The 17149-nt window shown below is 48.2% G+C and overlaps 1 protein-coding gene across 3 annotated transcripts in view; it reads right to left on the bottom strand.

Annotated features, from left to right (window-relative positions):
* The window catches only part of LOC119973914 (inter-alpha-trypsin inhibitor heavy chain H3-like), a 76341-nt gene that overhangs the window by 20963 nt on the left and 38229 nt on the right, over nt 1-17149 (bottom strand). For all 3 annotated transcript variants that reach the window (XM_038812531.1, XM_038812532.1, XM_038812533.1), the window contains 4 exons: nt 12834-13015; nt 11171-11356; nt 8518-8657; nt 8015-8172 (listed from right to left, as the gene is read on the bottom strand). In XM_038812531.1, the coding sequence (XP_038668459.1) occupies nt 8015-8172; nt 8518-8657; nt 11171-11356; nt 12834-13015 (666 nt within the window). The remainder of the gene's footprint in view (nt 1-8014; nt 8173-8517; nt 8658-11170; nt 11357-12833; nt 13016-17149) is intronic.

Genomic DNA, 17149 nt, shown 5'->3' with positions numbered 1-17149 from the left:
TCCAGTTCTGCCATTATCTGGCATAGGTGTCGCACAGTCTCTCTGGTTAGCCAGAGTCTTGAATGGCATGCTGGGTCCAGCAGGTACTCTAAGGACAGGGCCGATGGTATACATGTGCCCTGATACAACATCTCCGTTGCTCATTCACCGCCCAGCCTGTTGGGACGGCTGGCGTCCCAGTCTCACAAGCTGGCCCCTGTTCCCCTGGGGCAGGCTCCTGTTGTGGAGGGTCCTTTTCGAGCAGTGCCTTTGCCTGCAGCCGCTGCGCCTGCAAGGGCTGCTGAGCCAGGCACAAGGCAACCATTCCTGGCTGTACTCCGATGTTCGTTCTCTGCAGGGGGAAAAGGGAAGACATGTTAGCATGGTGAGTACTGCTGTGTCCACCCAGGTCCAAAAGGCCACGCCCTGCATTGCACTGCAGCTCCACCCTCCGCATGTCCCCCTCCTCCCAATCTACCCGTTGACCATCGCCCCCCCCTACACTTTTCCTTCCACACTGCACCACTGGCTCCATCGGTGACTGGCACCGGTGGAGGGGGCTTCCAATCCCACCACCCGTACCTGTCGACAGGGGTATCGGTGGCCACCACAACCCATGTCAGTGATACTCTCTGCATCCCTGTCCTGCTCCATCCAGTGGGTTCTACTGAGGATGTCCTCCTTGGGTGGACCATGTGGTACACCGCCAGCAGTGCATCACTGAGTTGTGGGATGGGGGGGTGTCATTATGTGTCACCAACCTGCTCCATGTTTGGTGGCATGCGGGCAGGGCCTATGGATTGGGCTGGGGGGTGGGGGGGAGAATGGACATCTCTTGGGATCATAGCTGCAGTGTGCTGTGCGTCCTGGCTGTGGCAAATGGGCTGCGGCAAGCAGTCCAGAGGCAGGATGGGAGCACATGTGTGGTGGGCACACAGGGCGTGGGGACAGCATGTGGTTCTGCGGAGTGCGCTAGCTGATAGTGTCACCGGTGAGGCCTGTGCTCTGAGAGAGGCAGTGTGCCAGGGAGGGTTCCAAAGGCCACAATGCATATCTCCTTTGTTTGCTGCAAGCTCTGTTCTTCCCCTGCTATGCTTCTGATGAGTGCACTGAGTGTCAACACCTGATGTGCCACTGGTTGCGTTGACCACGCCCATCCTGTTAAAGTGTCAGCTGGGGTCTGAGGGTTCCCAGGGTGGTGGCCTGGATGGGCACCCAAACAACCGGTGGCCCTCTGAAAATTTACAGGACACAGTGGGCAGTCAGGGTGGTACACATCCAGGGTCCTGTAACCTGTGTACAATGGCTATCTTGCAGACTGCAGAAATGGCAGTGTGTGCCTGGCCAACCCGATCCCGTGGGGATGTCCCGAATCCACAACCTATCTCTGAGCCAATCCCGCTACTCCCCCCCCTCAGCCCCGCCCTGGCAGACCCCCACCCCCAGCCAACGGCACAACTGTTAGCACATTATTATGATTTTGGAAACTTTTCTTACCTCCCCTCTCTTCCACAGCAGCCACATTCTACGTTTTAAAATACCTGTAGTGAACCACGCTCGTGTGACTTCCGCTTGGCGAGGGCTAAGCATTGCGGAGGCACGGAAAATACTGGGCCGAACCCAGTAATGATAAGCTAACATGTGCAAATGCTGGTTTGCCTGCCAGCATGGGGTGTGGAATGCGTTGTTGCTACCAGCAGGGCCCGAGCATGGTGGTCAGTTCGCCGCCCGGCCCCAACCTCGACTTTCATTGATGTCCAATTCTCTGCCCGTTTACGATTCGCGTTTCTGGCGTTGCGGGGCAGAGAATCCACCCCAACGTTTTGATTCTGCATGACTTCTTCAAGGCTGAATAGAGGTAGAAATGTGGTGGGTTTCATTTTGAAAGCGGGGAGCGGCGTGGAGTAGGTGGAGAAAAATAGACGGCCAGCGATTGGTTAGAGGTCAGGAGAGATACGGACATAGAACAGTACAGCACAGAACAGGCCCTCCGGCCCTCGATGTTGTGCCGAGCAATGATCACCCTACTCAAACCCACGTATCCACCCTATACCCGTAACCCAACAACCCCCCCCCCAACCTTACTTTTAAGGACACTACGGGCAATTTAGCATGGCCAATCCACCATCTTCGGCTGTTCAGGCCAGCGGGATCTTCCTGTCCCGCCGATGGCACACCCACTCCACGGGTTGTCCGATGATATGGGGTGGATTCAATGGAAAATCCCATTGACCCCGGCAAGACTTGAAGATACAGCCACCGGCCAATGGTAGGCCACCTCCCGCCGCCGGGAAACACGCGGGGAGGGTAGATAATCACACCTTTGTGGTGAATGTGTAACCACTATAAATTCACACTGTACATTACTGTGTCCCTGTGGGCTCCATCTGTGAGCCGTTGCGCGGCTCTGCCCACAGGGGGAGATGAGGAGCATGTACAGGGCTCCCCCCTTGGCTCCACCCCCAGCAGGAAGTATAAGTGCCCTGGTCCTGCAAGTCCGCCCTCAGTTCAGCACAGTCGCAGGCAGGCTCAGTTGAAAGCCGATTAAAGCCACAGCTTACTTCAACTTGTGTCTCTGAATGAATTGATGGTCGCATCAATTTAATCGACTTAAAAACTACTATGGAATCAGCCCTCAAACCTGACCGACTGGAACTCGGTCCACAGGCCGCAGAAGCAAAGGAATTTTTTTTGCATTGGCTTCGGTGCTTCAAGGCCTACCTGGCTGCGTCGACTACCTCCTCTGTTACAGAAGAACAGAAACTCAGTCTCCTCCACGCACGGGTGAGCCATCGTATCTTAACTCAACTTCATGTAACTGATTCTTATACTGAGGCCCTCGCGATACTTGACCGCCTGTACGTGCGGCCCGTGAATGAAATCTACGCGCGACACATCTTTACAACTCACCGCCAGCGCTCTGGGGAGTCGCTAGAAGACTATCTGCGCGACCTTAAAGCCCTAGCACGCGACTGTAACTTCCAGGCCGTGACAGCCTCCCAGCACATGGAGCTCGCCGTCCGAGATGTGTATGTTGCAGGGGTCCGATCCAACTATGTGCGGCAGCGTCTTCTCGAGAAAGGGGCCCAGGACCTGGAGGACATGGTAATTCCAAAGCCTAACCGCGTTCCCGGCCGATCACACGACCCCATCGTGGACCCCCGACCAGAGACTGCGCCAGGCCAGCGCCGCGCGGCCACCAGCCCACCACGGAGGGCTATCGTGCCACTTTTCTGGCCAGCCCCGGCAGCAATGCCCGGCCCGCAATGCTACCTGCAGCAGCTGTGGGCGAAAAGGACACTTTGCTAAGTTCTGCTTGGCCAAAACTAAAAACTTGAACCCTATCCCGAACACTCGCTCCTCCGACTCCCAGGCCTGCAGACGCCGCAATGTGGCAGCATGTCTGCCGCCTCCGCCTCCGCACAACATGTGCGACTCACGGGGCCGCTATCTTGGCAATCCTCCCCCATGCGGCCGGCCATGTGCGATTCATGGGGGCCGCCATCTTGGGCGCCATCTTCCTCGCCGCTCGCCACGTGTGATCAATGGGGCGGCCATCTTGGACGCCATCTTCCTCGCCGCCCGCCACGTGTGATCAACGGGGGCCGCCATCTTGGCCATCACCCGCTATGCCACTCGAAGATTACGACCTCCGCGGACAGTCATCACGGGGCCGCTCCAGCACCGCCGACCACGCCACCGACTACCCGCAGCTCAGTGCAATCACTTTGGATCAGTCGTGGCCAAAGCACCTCAAGAGCTCCATGATGCCCGTCCAGATCAACGGATACGAGACACCGTGCCTGTTCGACTCTGGGAGCACTGAGAGCTTCGTTCACCCAGATCTGGTAAGGCGCTGCTCGCTCCCGATATTCCCGACACAGCAAACAATCTCCCTCGCCTCGGGGTCGCACTCCGTTCAGATACAGGGGCGCGCTACTGCAACGCTAACAATACAGGGTGCCGATTACACCAATGTCCAATTATACGTGCTCCCAGACCTCTGCGCCCCCCTCCTCCTAGGACTGGATTTCCAGTGCAACCTCAGGAGCCTAACACTCAGCTTTGGCGGACTCCTCCCCCACTCACTATATGTAGTCTAGCAACTCTGAAAATCGACCCCCTTCCACTCTTCGCTAATCTCACCGCCAACTGCAAACCAGTGGCCACTCACAGCAGGAGGTATAGCCTGCAGGACAGGGTGTTCATCAGATCCAAAGTCCGGCGGCTTTTGCGTGAAGGAGTCATAGAGGCCAGTAATAGCCCCTGGAGAGCTCAAGTGGTGGTCGTCAAAACCGGGGAAAAGTTCCAGATGGTGGTTGACTACAGCCAGACCATTAACCAGTTCACGCACCTCGATGCGTATCCCCTCCCCCGGATTGCAGACATGGTAAATCAGATCGCACAGTACCGCGTATTCTCCACGATGGATCAGAAGTCTGCATACCACCATCCGGAGGACCGCCACTACACAGCGCTCGAGGCAGATGGCCGCCTTTTCCATTTCCTCTGGGTTCCCTTTGGCGTCACGAACGGGGTTTTGATGATCCAACGAGCAATGGACCGAATGATGGACCAGTACGGGCTGCGGGCCACTTTTTCGTACTTGGATAACATCACCATCTGCGGCCATGACCAGCAGGACCACAACGCCAACCTCCACCGATTTCTCCAAACCGCCCAAAAACTCAATCTCACCTATAATAAGGAGAAATGCATTTTCCGCACTTACAGACTAGCCATCCTCAGCTACGTCGTGGAAAATGGGGTCCTAGGACCCGACCCTGACCGTATGCGCCCCCTCTGTATGGCCACGAATCAGACTCCTCATGATCGCCTACTGGCCTTCCCTAGGGGAACTACTACGGGGGTCTCACTTCCGCCCTGGTTGACGACACCGGGCCCTGTCCTCCTCCGAAAACACATAAGACCGACCCCCTGGTAGAGAGGGTCCAGCTCCTGCACTCGAACCCCCACTACACGTTTGTTGAACACCCTGATGGCCGACAGGACACCCTCCGGGACCTGGCACCCACAGGCTCTACTACTACTACCGCCGATGTACCTCCCACACTACACCCCACCCGACCTCCCATGCCCTGCGCCCCTGCACCTATTTGCTTCCCGCGCTCCCTTCCACCCATCACACTGGGCCGCAGGAACGGAGCTCTGGAAGAACCACCCCTGGAGTCCACCCTCGGACTCGCACCGAACATTCTTCCACAGCCATCCGAAATGGCTGCAACACCAGTGCTTCGTCGGTCTCAACGCACGATTCGGGCACCGGACCGACTGAACTTGTACACCCGTCACCCCCGCCAGACTTGATTTTTTAACAGGGGGTGAATGTGGTGAATGTGTAACCACTATAAATGCACACTGTACATTACTGTGTCCCTGTGCGCTCCATCTGTGAGCTGTTGTGCGGCTCTGCCCACAGGGGGAGATGAGGAGCATGTACAGGGCTCCGCCCCCAGCAGGAAGTATAAGTGCTGCGGTCCTGCGAGTCCGCCTTCAGTTCAGCATAGTCACAGGCAGGCTCAGTTGTAAGCCGATTAAAGCCACAGTTTGCTTCAACTCGTGTCTCTGAGTGAATTGATGGTCGCATCAACCTTAAATGACAAAGATGTTGTGGACAGAAGACAAAGGGAGTTGTAGTGATAGTGCAGCTGCAGGGTTGTGTTGATTGCACTCATGTTGCCATAAAGGCCACAACTCAACATGCTGACATCTTTGTCAACCAGATGTTCTTCCACTCAATAAATGTATAGGTAGTTTGTGACGACAAGATTTACTTCATGTGTGTGCAAGGTTCCCTGGCAGCTGCCAGAACCCCTTCACACTGAGGACTTCCCAAATCTCTCAGCTATTTCGGCTACCAACACATCTTTTTGGTTTGCTTCAAGGGGACAAAGGCTACCCCTTAAGAACTTGGATAATAACCTCCTTTAGGAACCCACAAACATAGGCAGAGCACAACTACAACAGCAGCATGTGGTCACCAGGAGTGCCACAGAGCAGGCAGTGAGTTGGACATTCATTTGGCTGAAACCCTCAGCATCATAACCATGGGCCTCATCACATTGCAAACACACATGGTAATACGTCATTCACAACATGGACCCCTCACATGAATGCCGAAGACTGTAAATGAAGGGCCAAATTGTTCATCATCAAACTCTGCTCACAATGCAGAGAGTGTCACAACACCAGAATTCAAATCATATACACACTGATAGGATTGTATATTGTAGCATACAAGCAGATAAGGCATCTCGCATATGTGGAGCTCATAACTGTGCCACAACAGCTCTTTGAAAGAACGCATGCACCATTCAATCCAGCCAATGGTCCAGTTTCTGATGTGAATGCAACATTCCTGGCTTCAATGTACCTCTGCTTACCATTCAGTGCACATCTTGTGGCACCTGGAATGCAAATGCAACCAAAATAATGAGCACAGCAGTTGACCGATATTACCTATGCAATACATAACTTCTCGAGCTGCGATGTCTACACTAGGTCAAAGTGCAACACTGCACCCAGCACTCAAGCTTGAGATGTACCTGCTGGCATTGGTTTGTGAAATTTGATCATTGAGCCTCCCTTAAGGTCAAGCTTCGACGGACATTGAAAGATACAAGGAGTATATCAGTACTTGAACTTTTGACCTCTGGAATCTTATGTGATACAGCAGAGAAGGAACAACCCTTCCAAAGCATCAGAAATCAGCCAATAACATTGATCCTGTTAACAGCAAGTCAGAATGCCACTATCATTACTACTGGTAAGAACTGCCTTCATATCTCCTCTGTATGATATTCTGTGAATAAAAATGTAAGGTGAAAAGAGTTGTAAGCCATTCAGATTATAATGCTCTCATTCATTTTTATGTTTATATGCACTAACCATTCCCCCCAAATCACCAATGATTATTGGTAACCTTTAGTGAAGAAATTAGCTCTGTGAAAATGCTTGGTGCTGTGTACGTTGCGGATGTGACTCCAAGGGAGCATGCTGTGTCGGGGCCACTGACAGCCCTACTGGTTTCCTCACTCTTAGTCACACCGTTGTGCCGTGAGAGTGGGCAGCCATGAGGGACCTGGTCAAAAGTCAACTCTGCGGGCGCATCCTGATAGATGGGTGGCAAGAGGGAATGGATGGGATAATGAGCATGGCACTGCTCACCATTCATCCACCGAGTCTTGGTAGTTAATTACATGACTGCATAATATCCATACCAGGTAGTGGTGGCTAATCAGTACCACCTCCATGGTTGTGTCTTAATAGTCCATTCCAGGCTTTCAGTGGTTTAGTTTGATTAGGCAGCAACAGTGACGGTTCTTCCACGATGGGCCACCTGGTCCATTGCCAGCTAACAGTTGGACAACATGCACAGCTTTGACACTCACCTGACAAGGCAATGACATTTCCTCCGAGGCACCAGGACTTCATAATTGACAAACCAACTTTCAAATGAGCCTTTCTGGAGCCCTGCATTTTATCTGCAGCAGAGACACCAAACCTGTGCCAGATCTGCCTCCTCCAACCCCTTACTACCTTCTGGGTCACCCTGTCTGGCTTGTATTTGAACCCGCGACCTCCACCCCAGACTAGAGATTCATATTACTAATTTTGTTTTGATGACACTCAGCACAGGTTATGTACATTATCACCTAATCACACAATTGTGTGTTTCATAAATTAATTATTTTTCATGATAAAATACTGTGTTTGCCTCTGAGGAACAATTTCACCGATGATCAACAATTGGAAAATCTTATTGACAACAGCGGGTCTGATAGATCCCGCTGGCTGGCCACCTCCCCTGCTGAAAAACACATTGGGGGGGTGGTGGGGGGGTAAATCCCGCCCAGTTATTTTTATTTTTAGAACTGTAGAGATCTTTAATTAACAATTGAGAGATTAAGTCTGCATATTAGTAAAACTTACAGCTTTTTAAAATCAAACCTGTCGACTGATAAACAAGGTGAATGTCAATTACAAAATCAAAGCTTATTTAGGGTTGTTTTACCATCTTCTGACGGTTTGTCAGCCACAAAGGTGTCATTCTTATTTTCCTCTGGTTTTGTGACGACCATTGATGTTAAAGGTGTTACAAAGCTGTACTTGAGTGAGAGTTCCAGAATTCGATCCGTTAGGTTTTTCTTTTCATCTGTCTCAGCAGAAACCCTGAGTATAACAATTGGTAGCAATTAATTTTGTAACATATTCTTATCCAGTGCTCTGCATACTTGTAAATTGCCAATTAAACACATTTCCTGCATTCATGTTTAACTGTTTGTGATAGTCCTCTACAAGTAATCAAAATCTATAATTAAACTGGAATGATTATTTAGCCACTTAACACTAGTGACAGCTATAGTTAGCAAAAATAGAGGATGATGAAGAATTTATAGCAAAGTCCTAACCTATCTTTCAGATGCTGATGGACTGAACATGATACCAATCACTATTTGTACATAAACAACATCTTTATATTTCAATCTTGCAGACAAAAAACTCTTGCTACTTTACCGCTTCTCTAAGAGCTGTTGTATGGTCAAATAAGCCCACAGTCGCTCAGTAAAATCACCAAAAATGTATTGCTGCTGTTGAGTAACATTTTCGACTTCTGATATATTCACTTCAGCTTTTAGAGTTAGGTGTTCATTAGCCTGTTGGAAAGTTAAAGAGTTTGATTGAACCCTCTAGTTAAAAGATCAGGGATATACATGACACTTCTTAGTTCCATGATATCAGCTCGCATTAAGAAACATTTAGATGGGCACTTGAAATGCTATAGTACATAAGGCTGCGGACTGAGGTCTGGAAAATGGGATTAAAGTAGACAGGTGTTTTGATGGTCGGCTCAGACATGATGGGCCAACGGGCCTCTTACTGTGCTTTAAAAATCTATGACTCAATAATTTGTAGTTAATTCTGTTTTAAAGATACTGTAATTTGTAATATTTTCACTATTAAATATTAAGCATACAGCACATTAATTATTTTAATTTTTCTGAACAACAACAATTGATAGAATTTGTAAATAAATAATGTGAAAAAATAGTACTTTATTACAGTGCCCAGGTTGAGATGTTTAGCCTCCAACAATTTATTTTGTTCTTATGTGCTAGGTATGACTCCAACCAGTGGAAAGTTTTCTCCAATTTCCATTGACTTCAATTTCACCAGGGCTCCTGGATGCCTCACTTGGTCAAATGCTGCATTGATGTCAATGCTGGCTCGCCAGCTGAACCGGGCTCTCTATCCCACCGCTAACAAGGTAGAGTAGCACTTCAGCTCATCCATCCAGCTCGCAACAATAGCGCCGAGGAGACTGGCCCCAAGATTTTGGGATGCTGACCTGGGGAGGCTCCTGCACCTGGTGGAGGCCAGGTGGGACGTCCTATTCCCCCAAGGGTTCTGGAGGGTGAGCATCAAGGCAGCCAGTGCTGCCTGGGACGAGGTGGCGGCAGCAGTCAGCTCGGGCAGTGTGAGGAGGAGGACTGGCCTTTAGTGTCGGAAGAAGGTCAACTCTCTGCGTGAAGAAATTTCTCTTCACCTCAGTCCTAAAAGATTTACCCCTTAACCTCAAACTATGACCCATAGTTCTGGACTCCTCCACCATCGGGAACATTCTTTCTGAATCTACCTGTCTAATGCTGTTAGAATTTTGTAAGTTTCTATGAGATCCCCTCTCACTCTTCTAAACTCCAATGAATATAATCCTCTCCTCATATGACAGTCCCACTATCCCAGGAATCAGCCTGGTAAACATTCGCTGCATGTTACAGGAATGTTTAGGACAATCCTACAGCTCTTAGAAGAGGTAATAGAAATAGAATCAATGATGATGGGAGCGATTCAGTGGCCTCATCACGCCCAACTTGGTGTCAGCACGAGGCTGCTGAATCTCGTGAGAGACTCCTCGCAAGATTTGCGACACTCAAAATGCCTCACGAGACCCAACGATCATGATCGGGATCTCGTCCTCACTGGGCATGACCCAGATCAGCAGATTTAAATGGGTATGCATTCGGCGGGTTTTCTGAGCGCCTGGGAGATGTCGCCAGGGCACTGTTCACACTGGTCCACATAAACATGGACCAAGCACAACAACACCTGGGGTGGGGTCTTCCAGACCATTAGAGAACCCCAGATGGACAGGGACAGGGTGGCACCCTGGAATTCCCCCTGGTAGTGCAACCCAAGCTGCCCATCTGGTACTGCCAGCCCAGCAGGGGCATGTTCCCGGAGGCCTCTCCAAATTTTGGTGGGGGGGGTTGTCATACATTGGGCAGCCTTCCAGAATGGCGCCCCGATCTGCAAGGAGCCTTTCAGGAAATCCCTCCATGTGTAGTCTCGGCAGAGAGAAACTCCCCGAGGCCAAAGAAAGTGGGAAAGTTGAAATAGCTGGGTGCTTCTCGGTGCTGCAGCCACCAAGAAAGACCCCGTAAAAAACATTTTTGGAAAGGGAAAAGAAAAATGGAGGGAAACAGTTAAATGTGAAATTATTTGCTGCCACCTCTGCTGGGTCTGTCCTGTTGGTAAGACAGGACATACCCAGGAATAGCGATGGTGGTGTATGGGACATTATCTGTAGTATGTTCTGTGAGTATGACTATGTCAGGCTGTTGCTCGACTAGTCTGTGAGATAGTTCTTTCAATTTTGGCACAAGTCCCAGGTGTTAGTAAGGAGGACTTTGCAGGGTTGACAGGGCTGGGTTTCCTGATGTCATTTCCTGTACCTAGGTGAATGCCGGGTGATCCATCTGGTTTCATTCATTTGTGTTTTCTTTGTAGCAGTTGAATACAGTCGAGTGGCTTGCTTGGACATTTAAGAGTCAACCACATTACTGTTCCTATGGAGTCACATGTAGGCCAGACCAGGTAAGGACGGCAGATTTCCTTCCCTCAAGGACATTAGCGAACTGGGTGGGTTTTTATGACAATCAACAATTGTGCCATGATCATCATTAGACTTTGAAGTCCATTGTAAATTTCACCATCTGCCATGGTGGAATTGGAACCTGGGCCCCCAGAGGATTACCGTGGGGCTCTGGATTACTGGTCCAGTGACAATACCACTTATGCCACTGCCTTCCTACTGCACTGTATTACTGTGTTCTATGATTCCTCCAAAACATAAATAAATTAATTGGAATAGTTGATAGAGAGTACTTACACCTTGAGCAAAGACCTCTGTTCTGAGCAAATCCAAATTGTTGTCTGAAATCTTGCCAGCCACAACAATTTCAGACCCATCATAATACTGTTTAAAATTGGCTTGAGTTAATTCTGAAATGGCATTCTCGGGATATTGCAATTCAATGTCCAAAAGCAAGGGATTCGCGACTTCATCATAAAAACCCTGTGAAAAAGAAAAAGTGACAACTTGACATGCTTTCTAAATACTGTAATCATAATATTGCCTAGTCTTTAGTATGGAAATTCCTATTGAAACTTGAGATTGGAATGTACTTACAAGACCATTTCTCATGATCTGAGAATTGTAGGATTTTCTACTGAGTTTCAACTGCTATGAAAACCAGAGGTCTTAGTTTCAAATTTGAAAGAAGATGGCTCACTTGTAGAAGCCAATATAAAATGCCTAATAGTTTTTTAGAAGTAACTGCCCCATTAAAAGTCACAATATATTTTGCCATACTTCTATTAATCTACGACTGATGTGCCTTCAAAGCATTCTCCTAACCTTAGAGTGCTTTGAATGTTCGCCATATACTGCAGAAGGGCACAAATACAAACTTATAAGTGAAATTGCTGCCATACTGAATTGTTATGAATTACTTTACTCAGCACGTCCTTTCCATCCAATTATGTGCAATATTGAAGTCAAAAAGTTCTGGAAGGTTAATATGCAGCTACATGAATGCAGCAAGTGATTAGGAAGGCAAAAGGAATGTTGGCATTTATTGCCAAGTATGAAAGCAGGGAAGTGTCACCACACCCGTAATGAGAACTCATCTGGAGTACTGTGTACAGCTTTGGTCTCATTAATTAAGAAAGGATATAAATGCATTTGGTGCACTTGAATGATTCCTGGGATGAAGAGATTATGTTAAGAGGAAAGCCTGAATGAATAGGTTGGGCCTATACCCATCAGAGTTTAGAAAAATGAGGGGTAATCTTATTGAAACATATAAGATCCCAAGTGGACTTGACAGGGTAGAAGCTGAGATGATGTTTTCCCTTGTGGGCAATCCATAGAATCCCTACAATTCAGAAGGAGGGCATTTGGCCCATCAGGTCTGCAGTGACTCTCTAAAAGAACACCTAGGTACACACAGACAGACACCCAAGACTGGAATTGAACGTAGGCCCCTGGTGCTGTGAGGCAGCAGTATTAACCACTGTGCCACCGTGCTATGCCAGTGAAGTCTAGAACTAGTGGTCAGTTTTAAAATTGGGCATCTCCTATTTAAGACTGATCTGAGGAGAAGGTTTTCTCTGTGGGTCATTGGTCTGTGGGTCACTGAACATATTCAAGGCGGAGTTAGATAGATTTTTGATGGACAAGTGGAAGGGAGGGCCCAATCAGATCAGCAACTATCTTATCAAATGGTGGAGCAGGCTCAAAGGGCCTGTTCTTGCTTCCAATTTTTGTATTTTTGTGTAAACTGGTCATCTGTCCCTAACTCACCTTATTCCTGCTTGAGGAGTTGGGTTAAAATCTAGACAGAATTTTCTCAGAGATGCTCCCTCCCCACCTCTATAACTTTACTGGTGTAGTTGTAATTCTGTGCCAACAGGCTTTCGATTGCACTCACGTTGTATATACGACAGCAATGGGAGCATTTCTGAGGAATTTCTGGGCCATAGTATTTTACCTGGAGCTGTAAGGGGGCGTCTGAATCCTCATAAATTCTCCGTGCTACACCGTTATTCTCCAGTGCCATTTTCTCCAGAAAACTGAATTCAACATCATAACCAAAGCCAAGGCAATATACGCTGTACCTTCCATTGACGGCATTTTTAACATTCTGCTCGATTTTTGTCGGGATTTTTTCTCCTGTAATAAAGATAAACAAATGTAATTTATTTTAGAACTGTTCCAGGGGTGGAATATCTATGACAAATAGATATTGGAGAAGTTGTATCAAGCCACTCTCATTAACCGCATTATTCTGCATGTTTTGACAACAATGGTATGAAGAAGAACTGGAGTAAATGTTTGCTCACTCAATATTAATTCAGCCTGTCTTTGGAGAAATAGAAAGAGCACATACGAACATACAAATTAGGAGCAGGAGTAGGCCATTTGGCCCTTCGACCCTGCTCTGCCATTCAGTAAGATTGTGGTTGATCTAGGCAGGGATTTTCAATGAAAGTGGACTTGAAACCGGCGTTCCACCCACCGGCTGCAATTGTGGGTTTCTGCACCGTATCGTGCGCTTCAGACTGCATTAATTATTAATCCACTGGGAACATGCTGTTTCACTGGCATGAATGGTCTTGTCACAAAGTTGGCAGCGTAATTTGTCCCACTGCCTTGACACTCCAACGGGTTACTGATGCTACTTCCAAATGGTGATTTCTGGAGGCCAGAACAGCATTTCAGCATGCTCTAGAATTGCACATTATTGCTTCAATGTGGAGGGGAGTGATGAGCCATCAATTGCATGAGAGACGAGTTGCTATACAAAAGTTAGGCTTTAATAAGCTAGAACTTAGCCCTGCGGTTGTCTACAATAAAATGGACGACCGCCGGGCGCTTCGACTATTTATACCTCGGTAAGGAGGCGTGGTTAACTCAGCCTGTCGACCAATCAGAGAGCTGTCACATGACTGGTCTCAACCAATCGGTCGAGAGGCACATGACCGACCAGGGCCAATGGTAAGCCGGTGTTCTGCACCAATGGCAGACAGCTATGCAAATCATATCACCACAAGGAGCAATGGGATAGGAGCGAGCATGTGACAAACCAGAACAGTGCTCCGCATTAGCAATGACGAGTTCCCTTGAGGGTTTTCTGTGGTCTGATCATTGTGGACTTCGCAAGGGCCAGTGCTGGCCATGACAGCACACTGTTTGTGTGTAAGAGGAGGCATCGTGCAGTCATGCTCATCTTGCTTGGTTACTCTGCGTCCATATTAGGGTTATGATAAATGTAGTCCAGGAATCTAAACTATTGGATGAGAGTAACATTTTGGGGAGTGTGCCACAGTTGACTGAGTCATCTCTAAGTGCAGTCACGTCAATGGCATTTCATCAGCTGCCTTATCCCAAGTGTTATGCTACTGTTTTACAATCAATATGTGGCTGTTGGTGCTGGTGGATTTCCTTGACGAGTCTTGCCAAATTTGAAGACATGCGGTCACATGGAGGTGGTGGCACAGAAGAGGTATTGTCACTGGACTAGTGATCCGGAGACCCAGGATAATACTCTGAGGACCCAGGTTCAAATCCCGGCAGATGGTGGAAATTGAATCTAATAAATATCTGGAATAAATAGTCTAATGATGACCATGAAATCATTGTTGGTTGGCGTAAAAAACCTAGCTGGTACATTAATGTCCTTTTTTAAAAAAAGTATTCTTATTAGTTTGCATTTATAATAATATTGCGAGGAACATTAATCAGTAATACAGAGATATCCACAGAATGGGTATGTGTATATATACAATAGCAAAGAGAGAAAAAAAACAAATAAAAGACACAACTATAGAAACATACATAGGTATGTATATGTGGGTAACGTGTGCACGGATACAGATATGGCTGCCTTGGCTTCGGGCTCCCCGTAAACGGCTTCCCTGTCCATGTTGTACCTACTATGTGTATAACGCCTCCTGGTACTAAAACATACCAGGGGCATGTTTGACGCAACCTTGGCACACTTTTGGTGTGGTTGCATCCAAGTATTTTTTTTATACTCATTTGGGGATCTGGGCATCGCTGGTTAGGCCAGCATTTATTGCCATCCCAAGCTGCCCTTCAGAAGGTGGTGGTGAGCTGCCTTCTTGAACCACTGCAGTCCCTGAGGTGTAGGGAGGCAGTTTCATGATTTTACCCAAGTGACAATAAGGACCTGCGACATATTTCAAAGTCAGGATGGTGAGTGACTTGGAGGGGAACCTCCAGGTGGTGGGGTTCCCAGGTATCTGCTGCTCTTGTCCTTCTAGGTAGTAGCAGTTGTGGTGCTGCCTAAGGAACTTTGGTGAGTTACTGCAGTGCATCTTGTAGACAGTACACAGAGCTGCCACTGTTAGTTGGTGGTCGAGGGTTTGAATGTTTGTGGAAGGAGAAGCAATCAAGTGGACTGTTTTGTTCTGGATGGTGTTGAGCTCCTTGAGTGTTGTTGGAGCTGCACTCATTCAGGCAAGTGGAGAGTATTCCATTACACTCCTGACTTGTGCCTTGTAGATGGTGGATAGGCTTTGTGGTATAAGGAAGCGAGTTACTCACTGCAGGATTCCTGGCCTCTGATCTGCCCTAGCAGCCACAGTATTAATATGGCTAGTCCAGTTCAGTTTCTGATCAATGATAACCCCCAGGATGTTTATTGTGGGGATTCAGCGATGGTAATGCCATTGAATGTCAAGGGGCAATGGTTGGATCCTCTCGTGTAGGAGACGATCATTGCTTGGAACTTGTGTACTGCGAATGCCACCTGTCAGCCTAAGCCTGTATATTGTCCAGGTCTTGCTGCATTTGGACATGGACTGCTTCATTATCTGAGGAGTCGTGAATGGTGCTGAACAGTATGCATTCATTTGCAAACATCCCCAGTTTTGACCTTATGATGGAAGGGATATCACATGGAGTGAATCGTATTTGCTGAAGACTGACAACTGTGATGCTGGGGACCTCTGGAGGAGACCAAGATGGATCATCCACTCGACACTTCTGGCGGAAGATTGCTGCGAATGCCTCAGCCTTGTCTTTTGCACATATATCATTGAGGATGGGGATATTTGTGAAGCTACCTCCTCTAGTGTGCTGTTTAATTGTCCACTACCATTTACCCCTGGATGTGGCAGAACTGCAGAACTTGGATCTGATGTGTTAGTTGTGGAATCGCTTAGTTCTGTCTATTACTTGCTGCTAATGCTGCTTGGCGCACAAGTAGTTATAGCTTCACCAAGTTGACACCTCATTTTTTGGTATGTCTGGTGTTGCTCCTGGAATGCTCTCCTGCACTCTTCATTAAACCAGGGTTTTTTCCCTGGCTTGGTGGTAATGGTAGACTGGGGGATATGCCGGGCCATGAGGTTGCAGATTGAGGTTGAATACAATTCTGTTGCTGCTGACGGCCGACAGTGCCTCATGGGTGCCAATCTTGAGTTGCTAGATCTGTTCAAAGTCTATCCCATTTAGCACGGTGATAATGCCACACAATACGATGTATCCTCAATGTGAAGATGAGACTTTGTCTCCACACGGATTGTGTGGTGGTCACTTCTACCGATATTGTCATGGACCGATGCATCTGCAGCAGGCAGGTTGGTGAGGCTGAGGTAGAGTATATTTTTCCATCTTGTTTGTTCCCTCACCACCTGCTCCAGTCCCAGTCTAGCAGCTATGTACCTTAGGACCTGGCCAGCTCGGTCTGTGCTGGCACTACTGAGTCACTCTTGGGGTGATGGACATTGAAGTCCCCCATCCAGAGTATATTCTGCATCCTTTCCACCCTCAGTGCTTCCTCCAAGTGGTGTTCATCAGCTATAGGTGGGCGGTATGTAGTTATCAACAGGAGGTTTCTTTTTCCATGTTTAATCTGAAGCAATGAGACTTCATTGGGTTCAAAGACAATGTTGAGGATTCCCTTGGCAACTCCATCCCGACTGTAAAATACTGTGCCACCACCTCTGCTCGGTCTGTCCTCCTGGTGAGACAGGACAGACCCAGGAATTGTGACCGGTGGTGTCTGGGACATTGTCTGTAAGGTATAATTCTATTAGCATGACTATGTCAGACTGTTGCTTGACTAATCTGTGAGGCAGCTCTCCCAACTTTGACACAAGCTCCCAGATGTTAGCAGGGCTGGGTTTGGCGTTGGTGTTTCCGGTCCCTGTGTCGATGCCGGTGGTCTGATTGGTTTCATTCATTTTATTTTGTATTTTCGTAGCGACTGAATACAACTGAGTGGCTTGCTAGGCCATTTCAAAGGTGTGGAAATCCGGGGGTACGGCATTGCAACCC

Source organism: Scyliorhinus canicula, chromosome 11, assembly GCF_902713615.1.
Source record: "Scyliorhinus canicula chromosome 11, sScyCan1.1, whole genome shotgun sequence".
NCBI lineage: Eukaryota > Metazoa > Chordata > Chondrichthyes > Carcharhiniformes > Scyliorhinidae > Scyliorhinus > Scyliorhinus canicula.
This window is presented reverse-complemented; position numbering and strand designations above follow the sequence as displayed.